The following is a 19,418-nucleotide window of genomic DNA, read 5'->3' as shown; positions in this document are numbered from 1 at the left end:
TTAAAATGGACAAACCAGAAATATGTCTACTTATTGGTTAACTTCAGCATGTAGACAGTTATTGAATAATATAATGTACAGAAGGATTCTTTGTAGAGGAAATCGGGCTCCGGCCTGGAAATTGATCTAAAGATTCACTGAACTATTTGTGAGTCGACTCCCAGAGCTGGCTACGCCTTTCGACTGCTTCAGAGTGAAGAACCAGTGCGTGACTGAAAAGCAGTCATGTCAGTTGCAACTAACAAGTAGAGTTTGGGTTCATGCGTGATTTTTTTTACACAGAAATCTTCCCGTTAGATCAGCGCCAGACTTCGAGCGGATTTTTTTAGGATCTATATGCAATTCTGTGTTTATAACTCTCTTGTTTAGCTGGGAGGGTAAGTTAACTTGAGTAATTCAGCTAGCAGTGGAGCTAACGCCATATTTATGACCGTGTGTTGATGTGAGGCCAAGATACACTTATGTTAAACTGCTTATCTTCTGGATAGACAAATCATTATTACTAGTGATCCCTCGATCAAGGTGCCATTTCGCCTTTTTACTCCTAATTTTAAACTTATGTTTTTGAAGCATTTTTCGATATTCAGATAAAAAGTTAGCAGTTAACCACATATCTTCTGTACATTTAACAAGTTTTTTATGCAGGTCTTTGCAAAGTTATCATAGCAGTTTCTGGTGAATTTGAGACCTTCAAATCCCCCTCCTGTAAAAAAAAGTCAATGTTTTGTTTTTGTTGTTGTTTTTAACTTTGTAAACACGTCTGCGTGATGGTGTAATACGCTAGAAGCTCATTGTCATGAGCAAATATAAAATTTAAAACTGCAGTCTCCAAGTGACCCTTAAACGGGGACATAAGCCAGATGAGGTTTCTTACATCATGAATTTAAGGAACCAATCCCATCAACTTGGAGTTTTATTTTTAATCTGCAGATTTGGGTGGAGATAGAGGCGGGAGTAATTACATATTCATAGATCTGCACTTATGAATGAAGGTGAAGGTGCAGTATGGCATGCATTTAGGGCCAAAATCGTCTTAATTCTAAAAATATTAGTGTCCAGATGTAAAGTATGCGTGCGTTGATGTACGTTGATGGCATGTTTTTGTGTCTGCAGAGGTATATTTTTTCTGTGTTTTTATATTTTTACATCAAATAGGCGTTTTTTGTGGGCGCAGACGTAATTGTACGTCTTGGCCTTTTCACTAAAGTTGCAACATTCTGCCAGTACATGGCGATATTTACTTACACATTGAATAAAATTGCAACATGAACGTGAATATTTTATTAATCTGCTGATTTATTTGTTTATAATCTGTAGGATATATTCTATAGTCGGATTATTATGATAAATGTAATATGACATAAATATAAATTTATAATTTTAAACACCCTTAGGTTATTACCCTGAATAAGCAATAAATTGAATTAAAAAAATACAGTTTAAAATATAAAACAAAACTAAAGCAAAAACAGTATGTAGACGCATATATTAAATGTAATGCAAATACATCTGTTAACACTCTAAAAGTGATCCAGATCGGTAATTGTTATTTTGGTAAATAACAAGTAGTTTCCTTCCTGTAGCATAATCAAAAGAAGCATAAATATCTGGTTCTCACACTGCCATAGTCGCGTGTAATACTGTACCTGTTTGTGCATATAATCTTCCACAGCTACAGCAGCAATTACTGTTTCTTTTGCAGTATACTTCAAATGATAGTTATATCTCCTGACAACCTGTGAAGATTTTTGAACTGCTTTACTGTGTAAACCTGTCATCACATGTCTCTGTGCCTACCAGCGAACTGTGTGTGCCATGCAAATACTGAGACTTTTGAAATGTCAGAAAGAAAATATTAATCATCATAATAACAATTAGTTATATTTTATTATATCTTTTGTAAAGACAAATCAAACCAAAGCTCAGGAGGGGGGACCTATATATCCTCCTCTGGTCAGACTACCTACAAATTATTGACAAAAGGTCCCTGTACCGTCACATAAGTCTGTTGTTATGATCATGTTTCCTGATATTCCTTTTCTTTAACAGAAGGGTACCAACAATTGTATCTCTGTACATAAAACGGAAATCCGCTTTTATGGCTCTGTACTCAGATCTACATCTGCCGGAGCATGGCTGGAACTGGCCAGCCTTGTGCAGTCCGCAATTATTTTTTGCTAATTTGCTGCCTGTACATGTACATATTTTACTTATAGACATGTAATATTTTTTAGGGCGGCAACTAATGATTATTTTGATAATCGATTAATCGAAAAAATAAATAAATAAATAATAATAATTGACAGATTAATCGATTATCAAAATAATAATTAGTTGCAGATTATTAATTGGATAAAAAGGAAGACAAGCCAAATTTGGTTTCCTGTCTGTTACTAGCATATTCAGGATACCATCAGTGAGAACAGCTGCTTGCTGTGGTGTGCAGATCTTCTTCAAAACATAGTCAGCAGTGCTGGGCTGTTTTTATCTGAGGTGAGAGAGAAAGTGTAGATATGAACATACATCTTTTTTAAGTTAATAACTATTGATCTAAAATGCACACAACAATGCAGGCAAATTGAAATTACATAAATGGATATTGAACCGCGACCCTGAATTGGATAAGCGGTTACAGATAATGAATGAATGAATGAATGAATAAATGGATATTGGGTGAAGCTGCCATGTGCTGAGAATAAAAGGGAAATTCAACTAACACATATGATCAGATATTGTTAAGATATTTAACATTTTAGAGAACTAATGTTGTAATTGTATAAGGAACACACAACCTACCATTATAAAAAATTAGTGTTTACATGAAGAATTAACCCAACCCTTACATTAATTTTATATTTATCAATATTTAACACAGTGTATGTAATGTAATATACACTTATAATGTAATATACACTTGGCTGTGATACTCAAACACTAACACGCAATGCCAGTCAGAAAAGACCTTGAAAAAGGCTTTAAATATATTATTTTAAAAAATGTTTGGATTTTTTTTTAACTCTGAATGTAACTGCCGCCACATTTAAGGTGGAACGGAAAACTCGCTAAATACAAGTTTGATATAAATTTACTAAAAATGAGACATCTTGTTTAACTACTCTAGCAGACTCTAGTAACATTGAGTGAGAGAAAAAGTAGAATTAACTTACTATACTTAATCTCTTTCACACATAGCTCCAACAGGCTTCCTTTTCAGATGCTCATGCAGTGATATTGTGCTGCTGTGCCATGCAAGATCAGCTGTGCACATTTTGCACCTAACGCTGTTCCTTGAAGGCATTAATATAAAGTGTTCCCATATATTTGATGACTTGGGTCGTACATTTTTCTCTCTGCTTGTGCTAACATTATCCTCTGCTATGACGGCGTCCGCCATTTTTCAAATACTTCTTCCAGAGTTCGTCACGTGTAGCAACTGTACATGTGTATAATAACTTAGACCCAACTAATCGATTATTAAATTAGTTGCAAACTATTTTAACAATCGATTTTAATCAATTAGTTGTTGAAGCCCTAATATTTTTACATGTCCAGGCGTTAGAATTAAGACAATATTGGCCCCAAATGCATGCCATATTGCAGAGTTACAGGGTTCTTTGGGAATAACTTCTGAATGTAGGATTTTAATTAACAGAGATGTGTTTTTACCATATTTCAATTTCAGGATTATTTCAGATTAAATTTATTTATGTAAAATATCCTTACTATTTCATTTTTAATTTAAAGAGTAATTAGACCTCAGACCTTAACAAGTATTATGTTTAGCTGCCCAACTAAAATTAACAACTGGCAGCAGTGCTTTTATATATATGTATATTTTTCTGATATTTTCTCATTGCCAGAATCATAAACAACTACACGACTGTCAAGAAAATGTCACTGGAAGACTATGAGAGGCACTACGCATCACTCTCAGACTCAGGATGTGAATCTGTCAGTGGCTCACATGCATCCGGCACATTGATTAACGAAGAGGAAAAATTGCACTACATTCCTATTCGAGTTTTGGGTAAAGGAGCATTTGGCGAAGCCACTTTATACAGACGAACAGAGGTAGGCGCTAATCTCATCTTCAACTGTGCAAGCTCTTGTAGTATTTATGTGGCGAATAAAAATTGGACCTGGAAATGTGAAAGATTTTATACCTCTTTATATTTCTCTGAGTGAATCTGTTTGTTTACCTGACAAACCCAACCCCTTTTTAATACTCACTGAATTTAGAAATACCAGTGTGAGTGTAGGATTCACTCAAAGCGCATTTGGGTCTTCTGAAACCAAATCTTACTTTTTGCCCTAAAGACAATTATTTAATGTCATGAGTGGACCTCGGGGGAAAAAATAAAACATAAGAATTTTTTAAATATTGGCCCATTAAATGTTTATGTTCATGGGGCTGATTTGGGCTTGTTATAATATGCTGGTCCACAGTGTTTCAGTTGCTCCTCTAGTCAGTATTTGTTTGTGGTGATAGTTAATCACAATAAACTGTTTAACAAAGATGTCAATGATATAACCATGGCCCTTTTGTCCTCAGGATAATTCGCTGGTGGTTTGGAAAGAGATTGATCTAAATAATCTCTCTGATAAAAAGCGCAGAGATGTCATGAATGAAATCAGCATCCTATCCATTCTACAGCATCACAACATCATAGCATATTTTAACCATTTCTTAGACAAGAACACCCTCCTGATTGAGCTGGAGTACTGCAATGGTTAGAAAACTTTTTTGTTTGTTTGTTTGTTTGTTTGTTTGTTTTGCTTTTTGTTTCAGAATAATCATGCAGAAGTCCACTCTTAAAAAAAGCAAATATTATGCATACTAGTAATGTGTTTTTTTGTTCAGGTGGAAATCTTTATGACAAAATTAATCAACAGAAGGGGAAGCTTTTCACAGAGGAGGTACTATTTCAAATTTATATTGTTTTTAAATTTTTGATAAAAGGATGCATTTATGTGAAGTAATTCGTAGAAAGTCTGGTGTATGTTATTTCTCATGGTTAATATTTTTTCCAAGGTTGTCATATGGTATTTGTACCAGATTACCTCAGCTGTGGCTCATATTCATAAAGCTGGTATCTTACACAGGTAAGAAGCAAGTAATCTAGCCGTGTCCCTATTGAGCACTTTCTAATTCTAACTAGTGTTTCAGTATGAAATATAAAGTACAGTTCATCACGTCCAGTCAGTAAGAAATGGCATAGTATGTTAATGTTCTGTGTTCTGTGTACTAGCCTGCCAAACTCATACTTTTATAGTTAGTAAATAGTGTATATTATATAGTATTTCTGTTTATACACAGTTGGGACACTGCCTCTGTCTACTGTAAGTGTTAGTCGTGTTGCCTTATGTGCTGCATTTTTTTTATTTAATTACAATAAGTAATAAAGTTATGGGAATTTAATTTGGATGTTTTTTTTTTTTTTATTCTTTTTCAAAGGGATATCAAAACATTAAACATCTTTCTTACTAAGACAAACTTGATAAAACTCGGAGACTATGGCTTAGCCAAGAAGCTGCACTCTCAATATTCAATGGCTGAGACTGTGAGTGATTTGAATTGCTTTTCATTTTATAAAAATGTTTAACAAATGTCCCCTTCTGTTTTCTATTTTTATTTTATTTAAAGTTAAATGAACACTTGACTGAATCAAAGCATTAACCCAGACTTCAAGGATTATGATTGTTTTTATGCTTCAGTGCTCAATACTGGAACATTTTATGAATCGGCTTTATTCCAATTTTTCCTTTTATTTACAGTGTGTAGGAACGCCATACTACATGTCCCCTGAGCTTTGTCAGGGAGTGAAATACAACTTTAAGTCAGACATCTGGGCCATGGGTTGTGTCCTATATGAGCTTTTGACACTCACAAGGACCTTTGATGCAACGGTATTAATTTTTCCATCTACTGTTGAGTACGTTTAAAAGTCAGTGAAGCAGCAGTGCTTATTTTACATTTTGAACTTTCAGAATCCTTTGAACCTGTGCGTGAAGATAGTCCAGGGTAATTGGACTATGGAGGTGAATTCTGATATTTATTCAGCTGAGATAATCAAGATAGTCTATGCATGTTTAGATCAGGTGAGTATGTAAAATTCTAAATCACCTTTACTGGCTTATTTACAGTAATTAGGCATGTAAGATACACCATAGCTTAATGCAAATGCAATGAAAATATACCTGTTTGTGTTACAGGATCCAGAGAAAAGACCTGCTGCTGACCAGATTCTTGACCAGCCCATCATCTCTAATGTAAAACAGTGAGTTTTAAATTAGGAGGAATAAAGAGTGTTAGTACACTCACTGACGGAGACATATATGAGATAGTAAGTTAGTAGGTCAGAGTTAAAATCACAACCACCCAAAAAGCCTAAATCACCTTTGCTTGCAGAGTGTTGGAGGATCGTGTGGCTGGTCTCAATTCAGCAATCAGAAAACCCAAGTAAGTAGAAGGGATTTTCTTATTGTTGCAGGTGCTTTAACGTTTATATTTTCTGCTAGAACTATGAGTTAAGCTAAAAGGTAATGCAAGTCTATTTCAACCCAGTCTTTTTAGACCTCTACTTATATTAACTTTGTTGCTCTGGTATATTAGAGAACTATTTTGTGAAAGTTATATTTTCTCTGTCATCTGTCTGATTTTTAAGGTTGAGTACAGTATCAGAGACACCAGTTGCTGTAGTGACCACTCGCTCAAGGGAGGTGTATTTCTGGGGAGGTGGAAAGTTCACACCTCAAAAGCTGGATATGTTTAAGGGCGGCAACAGTGCTCAGCAAGTGTGTTCAGGGGAAACACATTTTGCTGTGGTTACTGTGGAGAAAGAGCTTTACACCTGGGCTGTAAGAATCTTTCTTACCTCTCAGTCTACACTTAAAAATCTAGTCTTCTTTTGTGTATATTTAAATCTATTTTATACCAAATAACTGCTCAAACAAGAAAGATTTTGTTCAGTAATAAATGATTATATAATCACAAGATAAAACATATTTAAGCACTGATTTAATTTATTGTCTGCATTTGAAATTTTTGTGATTTCATCTATTTATTCCAATTACAAATCGATGAAGCATAAAGCAAATTTTGTTGTTAGCTGGAAACTTTTACAACAAACAAAGATCCTTCTCTTGCATTAGAGATGATACAGATTAAAAATTACCCACATCAGTGAATCAAATGTACAGTTTTAATACATGTATTTAATTGATAGACTTGGCATTTAGTCTATTATATTTATATAAGGGAAAATTAAACTAGAGTTTAATTATAAGTTTTCTGTAATTATAAGTAATTATAAGATAACTATAAGTTATCAGCAGCAGTACTTCAGTGATCTGTTCGGATTATACCTTTGTAATCTCATCCTGTTTGGCACATGCTTTTCATGGAGACAGTAGCAGTAGGTTGTTTTTAAACATAATTTTAAGATTGTTCATATGTCTCTAAATAAATAATTTGGTAGTGTAATAGGAATGATGTGCATGTTTTGATTATGTCCTACATGACACTATTTACAATGTCATTTAGGACAGGATGGTATTTTTTATGAGAATGGCAGGATTGATTTTATCCTGTATTGTCAACCTTTTGGTGCTGTCCTCTTAAATGACTGCTATTATATGAAAGTGTGGTGTCTTTGTGTTATGGTTTATATCCTGTATAGAGTGTGCAAGGCGGTGCTAAGATGGTGGGTCAGCTTGGCCATGGGGATCAGGCCTCATACCGACAACCACGCAAAGTGGAGCGTCTGCAGGGGAAGGCTATCCGGCAGGTTGCTTGTGGAGGAGACTTCACTGCTTGTGTGACTGGTGAGCAGGAGTCAAAAGCTGTTTTTTGTTACTGCCAGTATTTTACATGTGTGATAAAAGCCTTCAAATGTCTAATTTCAGATATGATAACTTAGTAAAGCTCAATTATATTTGTTTTCTCCAGATGAAGACCAAATGTATATGTTTGGCTCAGACTATTATGGCTGTATTGGGGTGGAGAATGAGTTGGGAATGGAGGTTCTAGAGCCAAATCTGCTGGTATTTTTTGAGGAACGACCGGTGCGGCAGGTGTCCTGTGGTGATAACCATGTGGTAGTGCTCACTCACAGTGGAGACATCTATTCTTGGGGCTGTGGAGAACATGGTGAGCACAACAGGTGTTAACAGCACCCAAAAATTAGTGATTAAGACAGAAACAAATTTTATTCACAATGGGTTATCCTCTTTTATGCAGGTAGACTTGGCCTGGACTGTGAAGATGACTTTTCCTCCCCTATGCTAGTGAGTATGGACCTTCCAGTAGCCTTCCAGTCTGTAATTTCTGTTGTGGTGACTGTACTGGACTGGGAGCCACGTCTGGACCCATATTAGTTCAAATTCATACTTGTATACCATAATATTTTGAAGCCACTCCATGAGCCCCTTTGTGTAAGATTTTCAGGTGTCTGTTAAGATATTTTTTGTAAATGTCGTTTTTATTGATGTTTTTCTTATGTTTCCTGAATATAATGTGATTGTGAATGGGAGTTGCTGTTGTTCTGTCTTTTCATTGTAGATTTTCCGTATATCTGTGATCTGTAGGTGGAAGTACCCAAGGGTGCCAGTATCGACTCTGTGTTTTGTGGCAGTGATGGTACATTCTTCCTTACAGAGTCTGGGAAAGTCTTGGCCTGTGGAAACAATGAATTTAACAAGCTAGGTCTCAATCAAGGCATCACTGGTATCATGAACCACTTTGGGGAGGTATGGATTGTATTTTAAAGTTGCGTGTTTTTTATAATAGTGTTTATTTGGTTTAAATTGAATTCTTTAGCAGTCTACAAAATTGAATTGTGTGTGTGTGTGTGTTTGTTTGCTTGTGTGTTAGATCTGTTCCAGAAGGTTCATATATAAATACAATCTTTGTTTATTAGGGTTATCAGGAGATACCATACACCACAACTCTGACTATAGTAAAGCAGCTTGCCCGCTTTAAGATTCAAGTCATTGCTCCTGGGAAAACGCATACAGCAGCAATAGATGGTATATCATTTTTCTCTTAACAGTGAAAAGCAGTTAATTAAGAATAAGAATTTAAAAAATTCAATAAAAGAAAAGACATGATTAAAACAATGCAAACATAAGAAATTAAAGCATTATCATATTACTTGCTTGCTGCACAACTAATGCATAGTATAATCATCTGTATAGCTTACTTTAACTGTACGTTTGTATGTCTGCAGAAAGGGGACGTCTCATGACTTTTGGCTGTAATAAATATGGCCAACTGGGTGTGAAGGATTTTAAAAAACATCATGGAGTTAAACTACTTTTGGGGCCCTTTGGTGGAAAGGTTGTCTCCAAAGTGTCTTGTGGAGATGGATTCACAATTGCTGCTACAGAAGGTGAGAAATGCAGAATAGAAACGTTTGAAGTCAAGTGGCTTGGTAAAGAAAACTGATTTTTAATTATATTTCTCTGTTTCCCCTCAGACAATCAGATATTTGCCTGGGGCAATGCAGGAAATGGACGTTTAGGTATGCCAGCTGATCGAGGGTTCGGCTCTGAGGTTTGCCCAGCTCTTCCTCGCCCTATTTTTGGTTCTCTTCACCATGTGCCTGACCTGTCCTGCAGGGGTTGGCACACCATCCTTATTATGGGTAATCAGCTAACAACAATAATTTTACAATTATGTTTTTTACAGGTATTGGCAACTCATGTAGAGTTCAAGATTGTTTTAAGTTATTAGCCTACCTCTCTGTTTTTTATGCATTTCACAGAAAAAGTGCTAAATTCCAAAACTATCCGTTCCAACAGTAGTGGGCTGTCTATTGGAAGTGGTGAGAGAATGTTTTGCTATTATTATATTTCTTATTTTGAAGACTTCTTGTTGTTGTTGTGTTATTTCCTTTTAATGCTCATTTATGACTTTGTAGTTTGATATTTATTTTTACGCATCTATGTTTATTTATGCATCTGTGTGTTCACCCAAAATGTTAGGCATTGGTCAGGGTTCCAGTTCATCTCTGGATCTGGGTATTGAGCCGGGTTCAGATTTTGAGTTGCGAGACGGTATTATGGGTGGGACTGTGGAAGCAGACTTGGAGGACAGAGGTCTGGAGACTCCTATTTTCTCAATGGAGAGCAAGACCAGTGAGAGTTCTTGCCCATCTTGGCTTCGCAAGGTACACATTTAGTCAAAACATAAAATTACAGCTTCATTAGGACACCTGCCAGTCATTGCAGAGGTCTTTAAAATACATGGTAAAATCATTGTATTTTTTAACCAAATGTAATTCACCACCAGTCTTTCATCTTCAGGAGCTGCTGGATGCAGAATTCATTCCCATGCCTGAGGGCTCCAGAGATTCCATGTCTGTACCTGTGGAGTCCTCTTTTTCAGAAAGTGCTACGCTCCCGTATGAAGAGCTTCAAGAGATAAAGGCAGCTGCAGTAGTAGCTGCCAATGGGAATGGACTCATAGTAAGACCTGTTATAAAACAATACAGAATCTGACTTCTTTTACACTCTTCTACATGTAAATTCTGCTTTATTCGTCCAGTTTAATTCCATCATCACATAGATGACATGGTAAAATATTACCTTATGTTGTGTGTTTTTTTAAGGAAACAGCATGTGTTGAGTACGAAAGGGTCAATGGATTAGAATACGAAGCCTGCAAGACACGTAGCCTCTCGCAGCAAAACACCCAACAGACCTGCTGCCAAGCAAGTGGTGAACTTGTCCAGGTAAAGGTTACATAAACAGGAATAAACGCAGAAATGCACCACTTGTACCATGTGACATAATTTGTATCTTGCTGATTTGACATAGTATTATGGCACTGAAACCATTAAAAACTGTAGGTACTCTTTCATTCACAGCTCCGGGAAATATTGAAAAGACAAGAATCCTCTATCCAACTGTTACAGAAACAAGTGAGTAGTAAAATAATTCTGTAGCATTTTACTGTTGGAGTGTAAAGTTTATTAAGAAATTTACATTTTATTTTTCATTGCAATAATAGGTGGTGTTCTCTAAATAATTTTTTTCACAGTATTCTCATAAGCTCTTATTACTACCTAATATAAGTAAATAAACGTCCCACTGTCTTTTGAACATTTGGCTCATTGCACAATTTGCTTCCGTTTGAAATTGAATATAATGTAAATAATATATACATATAAACACTAGGACAGGATGGACATGTTTTAGCTTTTTGAAATTGCAAATTATTTGCCTCAAACTTATTTAATTTATTAGTTTTCTGTGGATTTATTCATGTCAAGGTCCCAAATTTAGTGTGAGAATGTGTTTTTTTTAAAAAAAAAAGATTTGCTTTACAACTGATTTTTTTTCATGCATTTTCCAAAATGTACACTCATGGGGAACAGTTAAGGCACAGAGTGAAATCCTTTGTAAACGTATATTTAAACATGGACGTTTGATTTTCATTTGAATGATGTTTGATATAACACATAAAACTGAATGTTCTGTATCTAAAATGTTTATAAAACATTTTCTCACATTATTTCTCCCCACGTATATTATATCGTATCGTATATCGACTAAATATCGTATTCAGCTAAAATATATCGGCATATGATTTTTTTGTCCATATCACCCAGCCCTACTCTCCACAAATGCTGAAATAGCTGTCTGGGTTCAAATGTGCTCAAACTATAAAATAGTGTACACATGCACAGACGTAGACATAAAAGGTCACGTTTTGCATGAACCACAGAAGTAAGAGTTTTGACTTCAGTGTCAAAGTCAGAGTGATTGCTGTGTTCTCACATCTCTTGAAATTATTCCCAGTCACTGCATGTACCAAACAGATTTAATATGTAGCAAATTTAGCATGTAATCATTTTTTCTCCTGTTTTTCTCAGTACAAAGATCAACTTGAAGAGAATGAGAAGCTTTGGAGAGCTATTCAAGACCTCCGATTAGGAGCTGGTAATTGTGCAAACAACAATCACGAATCAAGCGTTTTCTCTGATGAATGAGTGGGAGAGTTTTTGCTCGAACAATAAATTACAATAGTTAATATCCAGAGTAACACATTGCTGGTCAAGGCATGCCTTGAATCCTCAGTGAATGAACTGGTGAAAGTATGTTGCTGAAATGTTAGTCCTTTGGTCTTCACTACCATAAAATAATGAGAATTGTTTTCTCAGTCGCAATATATTTTTGCCGCCTCTAGTTAACCAAAGACTACTCTTTTTATAGTGACAACATAGGTCATTACATTCCTCTTATTATTTGTGCCATACAACAGTATAGATATTTTGCTATAGATAATACACGTTTGCTCTTTAGAATGTAACAAGTCTTGACTTTATTTTATCAAGTTTCCTTATGCTGTGGTGATGTGGTGTAGTGCACAGCATAAAATATTGTTCTTACCAAGCTTTAAGCTATTTAAAGTGTCAAAACACTGCCAATATTGTTTACAGTATTGGTTTCTACACCAAAATCGCCTAATCACAGTGTGGAGAATGTGCTTTTATTAATGTTTCTTTCATTTGTGTTAAATGGCCAATGGACTCACTTGCATTTATAATGATACAACAAAACCTGGAAAGGTGAAAATGTTTAATAGCCTCTCTCATAATAGCTTAGCATAACTAATGGGACACTGAATTCAGAAGTTTGCTTTGTTTTGTGCTAATGTATGTGAAATAGTTTTGTAGACCATATATGATTTATAAACATGGAAGAATGTACAAACTACTGATGTTTCTAGATTTTCTGGGATTGTATTCCCTAGTGTCTTTTTATTACGGAATTTTAGAATTCATATTTTTATTGGAATAAATATCAAAGTATCTTCAGACAAAACAAACCCATTCTCCAGTACAATGCATGATCTAAAAATAAGTTTTTTTCCCTGCTTGGGCTCCTGTGTTTTTTTTTTGTTTGTTTGTTTGTTTTTTTAATATAAATATATATATTTTATTACCAGAGTCATTTACACCTATTTGAATACGGTGTAATAGAGTAAGTGAAACCAAAGACTGTTAGTGTGTTTTGTGTATGTTGTTTACCAATTTGTATTGTCACATTTTGTATGGTTTTCTTTTTTGATGGATGCATACAAAATGGATGCAACTTTAAGCTGTATTTGTGTACTCTGTTTAGTAATTAAAAGCAGTAATCTCACCAGTAGAGATTAAATGGTTACCTAAAGCCCTTAAACCAGAAAGCAGCTATAATACACTGAGTTAAGTGCCTTGTTAATTTCTTAAGCGATGCGGGCTCAAAAACATTTTTCAGTCTTGTTTTCACTGTAAGTTATTTTTCTACAAGGTTGCTCAGCTATAGAATTGGGGACAGTACTTACTGGGTGTATGTATTCCACATGTAACTGCTCTCACTTGAAGGAGAGTATTGCATTGCATGAATAAATAAAAAATATCTATGAGGAATATAATGTGTAATTAATTGCCTCATTCTCTATACATACTTGCTTTATGATAGTAAATATTTAAAATAATATGCTGATTAACACTCCACTGTTTATGTTGATAATACCAGGTTAAAAGGAAAATGAGGTAAATCATGTTGAAGATTGAAAAGTGTTAATGACACTGGCATCTGCAAATGCTCACACTGACAATAACTATCCATGCAGATTAGGTGAGTATATCCAGCTAACAGGTTTCAGGGACTACAACATTAAAAAAAACAATTATTCATGTATTCACTCTTTTATTGGCAGTGATAATGAATACAACACAGCTGAAAATTATTCAAATTTAGTAAAACATAATCCTGCCCCCATGTTCAGCGGCGATGCCTAGGAGGAGGTGGAGGTCTGCTCTTGATGGTCTGACACTTTGGAATGTGTCTCTCTGCTGGACCAGGAGCAAAGCGTCTGCCACAGTGGGGACAGCTTATATAATCTGGATTTACATCGGCGTTTGCCTGGGGCTGCAAACCACCTGGTGCAGGAGCACGAGCTTGGCGCATATTGTGAATAAATGCCTCATGTTTCTGACGCCAGTTGTTCTTTTTGACCTAAGAATATAAAATCATAAGGAAATCTTTTAGGTTAATGTAAATGCCCTAGTATCTTTAACATTCACAAAACAACCATATTTGGATGGATTCATGGAGGAAAAACCCCAAAGACTCTCTGGCAAGGCATTGTAATAACATTTCATTTGGTAAATGATGAACTAAGAAGTTAACAAAAATGTATCTAGCAAGTGAACAGTATGATCTTACCTCTGGAGACATAGGCCGGCTGTTTGTCTTCATGAACGCCTCTAGGTCTGTGCCCTTTGCCCTGAAATGTGCTGAGTCAAAGACTTTACGTTTCGACTGCTGCTGTTTCTCACAAACTCTGCTATGCCTCTCGAGACGGTCATTAGTAAAGCATCTTTGACATATGTTACAGGGCACAAGTTGGACATGAGCGTCGGACCCCTTCTCTGGGCTTAATTCCACATGCCGGAGGCCAGTATACTTCTGGCTGAGTGGAGGAGATTGGTGAGCTCTTTCAGTGGGCTGTTCACTTGTTCTGATGTCACCTTTTGTTTCCCTTTCTACCATCATTTGATGTTGCCACAGCAGTCTTTCTTGGGTCGGGTGCCGATCAGCAGTAAGCCCATTGGTCGTGTCATGCTTGGAGAATATTTTTGTTTGTGAATATGACTTGAATGAGTCCATTCCGTCCCATTGTTCATCCTGATATTTCTGCTCCACAAACTTGTCAGGTTTTACCCTTTCACTCCTCCTTTCTATATAATTCACTCTCTCCTTTTCTTTACAGTCTCTCACATTTCCCAATTTAATATCCCATTCTCTCATTTCATTTCTGGCTCTTTCTGTTGCTCTTTCTCTTTTGATTTTGTCTTTGACTTCTCTTGCTCTTTCCCAGGTTGTAATTTCTCCATAATTGTCCCAACTCTGAGTATTTCTTTTACTGTCCTCCCATTCTATTCCTTCTCTCCTCCTCTCTCTATAACTCTCCTCTGTCTCCATCTTGTGGTTCCCCCATCTTTCTCTGTCATCTCTGTTGCTCCTCTCTGAGTTTCGGGCTCTCTCTCTTTGCCCTTCATCTTTTCTGTCTCCTATGGTCCTTTCTCTTTCTTTGGTGCTTCTCCAGTCCCGTTCCTCTTTTTCAGGAAAGAACAACGCATTTTCACCTCTTGTGTCCTTATTCCTCTCCTCTCTTTTGACTTTGTCCCTGGATCCATTCCCCTGCTGAGTTTTTCTCATATGTTCTACAGTCTTTAACAGCTTTTCTTGTAGTATTACTTCCTTTCTGTGTATCTCTTCTGTCAACTGACTTTCATTTATAGCACGTCCATACTGATCCTTATATGTTGGCTGATATGTACGGGATGATTTGCCATAAGTCTCATCTCTTTTCCATGATGGCTCGTAGGATAAAGTATCTGAAAGCTCAAATTTACTCAGATACTGTTTCTCCTGTCTCTTGTTACTGGTCTGTTTACCCTTTCCTCTGTCTCTCTCCAGATAATCAAGTCCCTTTAGGTCCTTTTGCGTAAAAAAGTAATTATTTGGTTGGCAGTTGTTCAGGTTAAATGCCCTCTTGTGGCACACAGCCTTCATAGGAAAAAGATTTTCCACTTCACATTTTTCCTTGAAAATGTCACTAGCTTTGTCTTCTGAGTCCATTCTGCGCCTGGACGTGGCGGAGTTGAACCTCCTCTGGACCAAGTCTGGATTTTGCCTGTTTTTGCCATAGGAAATCTGTCTTTCTCTGTCGCTTGCCTTGTTGAGGTCTGATGTAGAACATAAGGATGAGGCTTTCTGTGCCAACATGTCTTCTCTCCACAGTGATGGCAGTGTATCCGGCATCATCTCTCTCTCCAAAGGCACATGTACAGATTCAGGTTGATTCATCATTTGCACTCGTGGCATACTGACTCTATACATATATGTTGTAAAAATACTATATAGCACCCTATATATCTAATTATGACAATAAATGTCTTTCTCTCTGGAACTAGAAAAAAACAGGCGTGCACTGCCCTGGTTATTTAACTGGCTTATGTTAGAATGACTGTATTCTAGTGCACTTTTCTCTTGGTCACTATTGTCTAACAGTCACTGAACTGCTTTAAAACTCACCAGAACTGTCTTTTCTCCTCATCTGATATCTCTGTCTTTACGCTGAGCTTGTTTGTTGACACTCGTCGCCTGGATACAAGAAAACAAACGTGATACTTCATTCGCTTGCTGATTGGTCGGTGAGAGTGAAGGGCTCTCCGGCCCTTTCAATGAATCAGATAATTCGACTCTGCTCTTAAGAGTCGACACTTTCGGCACTTAAACTGCACTTGATCAGTAATTGTGTATTAGGCCACATGTAAAACACTATTCAAAGCTATTGTATTAGCCCACATAAAGGATTCAGTTATAAAGCTAATATTACCTCTTCACCTCTACAAAACAGAAAAACAATTATAACGTTAAACATTCATTTATACAGTTCAGGATCACGGTGGGTCTGGAGCCTACCCAGAATCATTGGGTGCAAGACGGGAACAAACCTTGGGGGTGGCGCTAGTCCTTCGTAGGGCCACACACACTCACACGTTCACTCACACCTTTGAACACATTTGAGTCGCCAATCCACCTACCAATGTGTGTTTTTGGACCATGCGAGTAAACCGGAGGAAACCCGGAGGACACGGGGAGAACACACCAAACTCCTCACAGTCACCTGGAGCGGGACTTGAACCCACAACACCAGTAATGGTGAAATCATGAACGCTGTGTATAGGCTGAAAACTGGTGAACATCACTCATTCACATCAATTTGTTACAAACATTTACCTTGTTACCAAAGAACCTGAAGTAATGAGTCCAAGGCTAAGGTGTGTATGAAGCGTAAGTCTGTGATAGGTCTTTTTAAATAAACACATGAAAGGTTCATACAGTGATGTATCTAATACAGAGGTTTTCATAATTAGAACGCTCAGCTCTTATTTTCAGAGTTGTAGTGGCAGCAGATAGGGCATGTGCAAAAAGGGGGGCTTCAGCAGTTTTCAGTAATGAACTGTGGGACATCAGGTGTGGATTTTTGCTGGAGTTGCCCTCTTACAAATGTAGTGCACAGCTGGATATTTTCTGTCATCTTCTAACAAAAGAAATTATTCTGCATGTTTTAGTGCAGGAGACAGGGCATGAATTCACTGTGATTCTCCTGAACCTTCTGAACTCAGTTCACACATGGACTCCCCCGACTTTGTACTGTAGCACCGGAAATAAGAAGTCTGGTAGAAATGCTATTTATCTGTTCAAATATACAGCTCATCCAGGTAAAGTCCAGAAAGTTTCTGAGTTACTGTGCATGTGTTAAAGAGGCTTAGGTTGTAATTAAAAAACAAATGGGTTACGTTTTGGTTTAAAAACCATGGCTGAATTGTGTATGATGACGTGATTTAAGACATGGTGTTAATGACTTATGTCACATTGCACACGGTATTCAAATCAAGGTGGAACAAAAAAGAAAGTGTAACTCACTGCCTGGGCTGGTGCAGGCCGTTTCTTAATGCTAAAAAAAGACTTATTGTTAAGTAACTGTAGCTTCCTATTTACAAATACTGGTTTTGCCAGGAGTTATTAACGCCATTATATTTAAGCTTTTCTTAGGGAATATTTGTTTTAATAATAGTTACTAAACATGTACCTTTAATGAACAGAAATGTGTTTTGAGTGGTTAGAAACAAGAGCGGATAGGAATCGTTTAAATAGATATATCAACTAGTGTTCGGTTCTCCTAAAAGAGCCATTTCAACGTGTCGGTTTGTAAGTGAATCATCTTTGCTTGAACCAATTATGAAAGGAGTCGGAGCCGCATGAGGGGCCGTGTCTGGTACCTATGAACAAAACAGTCCTGTTTCAGACGCTCTCGGTTTATTTATTACTCTTGAAGGTGCATATACGTTTTCAGCATCTCTATCTGTGTGTCTGAAGATGTGTTGGCTGGTATCGTTCTGAGAGACTTGTTTACCAAACAGGAGAAACTGCTTTCATTGAAACGCAGTGTCGCTTGCTGTGGCCTGTTATTTGTCCCATTATAATTTTTGTTGGGTTGTTTTCGTTCTGTAGGTTTAGTTGTATTTCTGTAAGTGGGCGTTCTGTACCGATATCGAGACATTCCAATGAGCTATGTTTTTACGTTAGCGTGCTAGCCAGCTATGCTAATGCCTTAATGTAACGCTATGTTTGTGAGCACCCGTTTGATTTTGCTGGTGTCGAGCCTAAATATAAACAACATGGCACCAACTATCGACTATTAATTTCACTCAGACCACGAGCAGTGAGATTTATCCAACTGTGAAACTAAATGTGGACTCGCTATTTGCCACTGCAGAATAACAAAACACTGTTTTAAAAATCATAATTGAATGTATTTAAGTATTTCTATTTCTGGCTAAAATTCAGAGTGTTTTAGAGCCCTCAATTCAGTTCAGTCCTTAACAGTGTAGCTCCTTTATTGTTTATTATCTATGTTTTTGGTGACATCTTTGTAACCAATATCACCTGATTAGCTACAGATATTACTGAAAATACATTGATCTCTTGTGTCTTTTTCCCTGAAACCTGAAAATAATATTAAACACTGAAAATGTGTGTTCTGTTCAGACCATAACAATGTCCAAAGAGGAACTTATGTCATTGGATTACGAAGTCTATGGGAGGGTCCAAGGTGTGTTCTTTAGAAAATACACTCAGGTGAGGTCAAAGTGGTCTGTTTATACATTCTTGCATGTAATTTTTTTAGTGTGTCTGTCCTGAATGTATATACACTGTGTGCGTGTGTGTGCGCTTTCAGTCAGAAGGGAAGAAGCTTGGCCTGGTTGGATGGGTCCAGAACACTCAGGCTGGAACTGTGCAAGGGCAGCTACAAGGACCAGCCTCGAAAGTCAAAAAGATGCAGGAGTGGCTTAAAACCACTGGGAGTCCTCAGTCACGAATAACAAAAGCAGAATTCAGTAATGAGAAGACAATTGACAGCCTTGATTTCAAGGACTTTAGAGTGGCTCACTAATAAACACAGTAATGAACAACATTGTGCTGTGACTGCTTCCAAGTTGTTATAATTCTTTTTAGATATTCAAGATAAATTATTTGACTGTTACTTTTAAAATATCCTACAGTGCTAGGGTATTCAGTATCTATACCCACTAATAAAAATACTGAACTGTGCATTTCTTTGTCATTTTTACATGCAACCAAATATTATGTACAGAAATGTTTCTTCCAGTAATTACATCATCTAATTGAGTGTAATATGGCAGAACCATTTGTCATTTTGACTGGTGACATTTTATTTTCCAATTTAAGGGAATGTGTGGGGCGGTCTATTGTGGCACAAATTTGAAAAATCCTTAGAGGTTTTCTTCAAACTCAGAAGAAACGGTACTGTACAGGTACATTTTTGTTCT

General features: G+C 36.7%; 3 protein-coding genes across 5 annotated transcripts; 2 read left to right on the top strand and 1 right to left on the bottom strand.

Annotated features, from left to right (window-relative positions):
- The first annotated feature begins 95 nt into the window (after positions 1–95).
- On the top strand, positions 96–13,406 carry LOC136693940 (serine/threonine-protein kinase Nek9). 2 transcript variants are annotated; one of them, XM_066667206.1, is made up of 24 exons: positions 98–377; positions 3,861–4,071; positions 4,553–4,730; positions 4,862–4,917; positions 5,033–5,103; positions 5,456–5,561; positions 5,776–5,907; positions 5,989–6,099; positions 6,214–6,278; positions 6,410–6,460; positions 6,666–6,858; positions 7,680–7,824; positions 7,949–8,149; positions 8,240–8,286; positions 8,587–8,748; positions 8,919–9,027; positions 9,228–9,389; positions 9,477–9,644; positions 9,765–9,824; positions 9,985–10,169; positions 10,306–10,467; positions 10,611–10,733; positions 10,869–10,922; positions 11,877–13,406. In XM_066667206.1, the coding sequence occupies exons 2-24, from the start codon at positions 3,892–3,894 to the stop codon at positions 11,991–11,993; spliced, it is 2,838 nt and encodes a 945-aa protein (XP_066523303.1). In that variant the 5' UTR covers positions 98–377; positions 3,861–3,891; the 3' UTR covers positions 11,994–13,406. The 2 variants fall into 2 exon arrangements, with proteins under 2 accessions (XP_066523314.1, XP_066523303.1); XM_066667217.1 differs by lacking the exons at positions 10,869–10,922; positions 11,877–13,406 and having other exon boundaries at positions 96–377; positions 9,802–9,824.
- Positions 13,407–13,698: 292 nt separating this feature from the next.
- On the bottom strand, positions 13,699–16,152 carry zc2hc1c (zinc finger, C2HC-type containing 1C). 2 transcript variants are annotated; one of them, XM_066641843.1, is made up of 3 exons: positions 16,093–16,152; positions 14,218–15,828; positions 13,699–14,007 (listed from the first exon to the last, which is right to left on the bottom strand). In XM_066641843.1, the coding sequence occupies exons 2-3, from the start codon at positions 15,820–15,822 to the stop codon at positions 13,774–13,776; spliced, it is 1,839 nt and encodes a 612-aa protein (XP_066497940.1). In that variant the 5' UTR covers positions 15,823–15,828; positions 16,093–16,152; the 3' UTR covers positions 13,699–13,773. The 2 variants fall into 2 exon arrangements, with proteins under 2 accessions (XP_066497940.1, XP_066497932.1); XM_066641835.1 differs by lacking the exon at positions 16,093–16,152 and having other exon boundaries at positions 14,218–16,082.
- A 1,608-nt stretch (positions 16,153–17,760) lies between these two features.
- On the top strand, positions 17,761–19,173 carry acyp1 (acylphosphatase 1, erythrocyte (common) type). The gene is made up of 3 exons (XM_066642455.1): positions 17,761–17,902; positions 18,616–18,705; positions 18,806–19,173. The coding sequence occupies exons 1-3, from the start codon at positions 17,849–17,851 to the stop codon at positions 19,019–19,021; spliced, it is 360 nt and encodes a 119-aa protein (XP_066498552.1). The 5' UTR covers positions 17,761–17,848; the 3' UTR covers positions 19,022–19,173.
- The last annotated feature ends 245 nt before the right edge of the window (positions 19,174–19,418 follow it).

Source organism: Hoplias malabaricus, chromosome 1 (genome assembly GCF_029633855.1).
Source record: "Hoplias malabaricus isolate fHopMal1 chromosome 1, fHopMal1.hap1, whole genome shotgun sequence".
Lineage (NCBI taxonomy): Eukaryota > Metazoa > Chordata > Actinopteri > Characiformes > Erythrinidae > Hoplias > Hoplias malabaricus.
Note: the sequence above shows the minus strand (reverse complement) of the source record. Positions and strands in the feature narration are given on the sequence as shown.

Bases quoted from the DNA above. Each gene is read 5' to 3' on its own strand.
- LOC136693940 (XM_066667206.1), top strand. From the start codon at position 3,892: ATGTCACTGGAAGACTATGAGAGGCACTACGCATCACTCTCAGACTCA. The intron at 6,279-6,409 runs GTGAGTTTTAAA...CTTTGCTTGCAG, and splicing joins ATCATCTCTAATGTAAAACA to AGTGTTGGAGGATCGTGTGG. The intron at 9,390-9,476 runs GTGAGAAATGCA...GTTTCCCCTCAG, and splicing joins CACAATTGCTGCTACAGAAG to ACAATCAGATATTTGCCTGG.
- zc2hc1c (XM_066641835.1), bottom strand. From the start codon at position 15,897: ATGTATAGAGTCAGTATGCCACGAGTGCAAATGATGAATCAACCTGAA. The intron at 14,008-14,217 runs GTAAGATCATAC...TTATATTCTTAG, and splicing joins GCCGGCCTATGTCTCCAGAG to GTCAAAAAGAACAACTGGCG.
- acyp1 (XM_066642455.1), top strand. From the start codon at position 17,849: ATGAACAAAACAGTCCTGTTTCAGACGCTCTCGGTTTATTTATTACTC. The intron at 17,903-18,615 runs GTGCATATACGT...TGTTCTGTTCAG, and splicing joins TTTATTTATTACTCTTGAAG to ACCATAACAATGTCCAAAGA. The intron at 18,706-18,805 runs GTGAGGTCAAAG...GTGCGCTTTCAG, and splicing joins TCTTTAGAAAATACACTCAG to TCAGAAGGGAAGAAGCTTGG.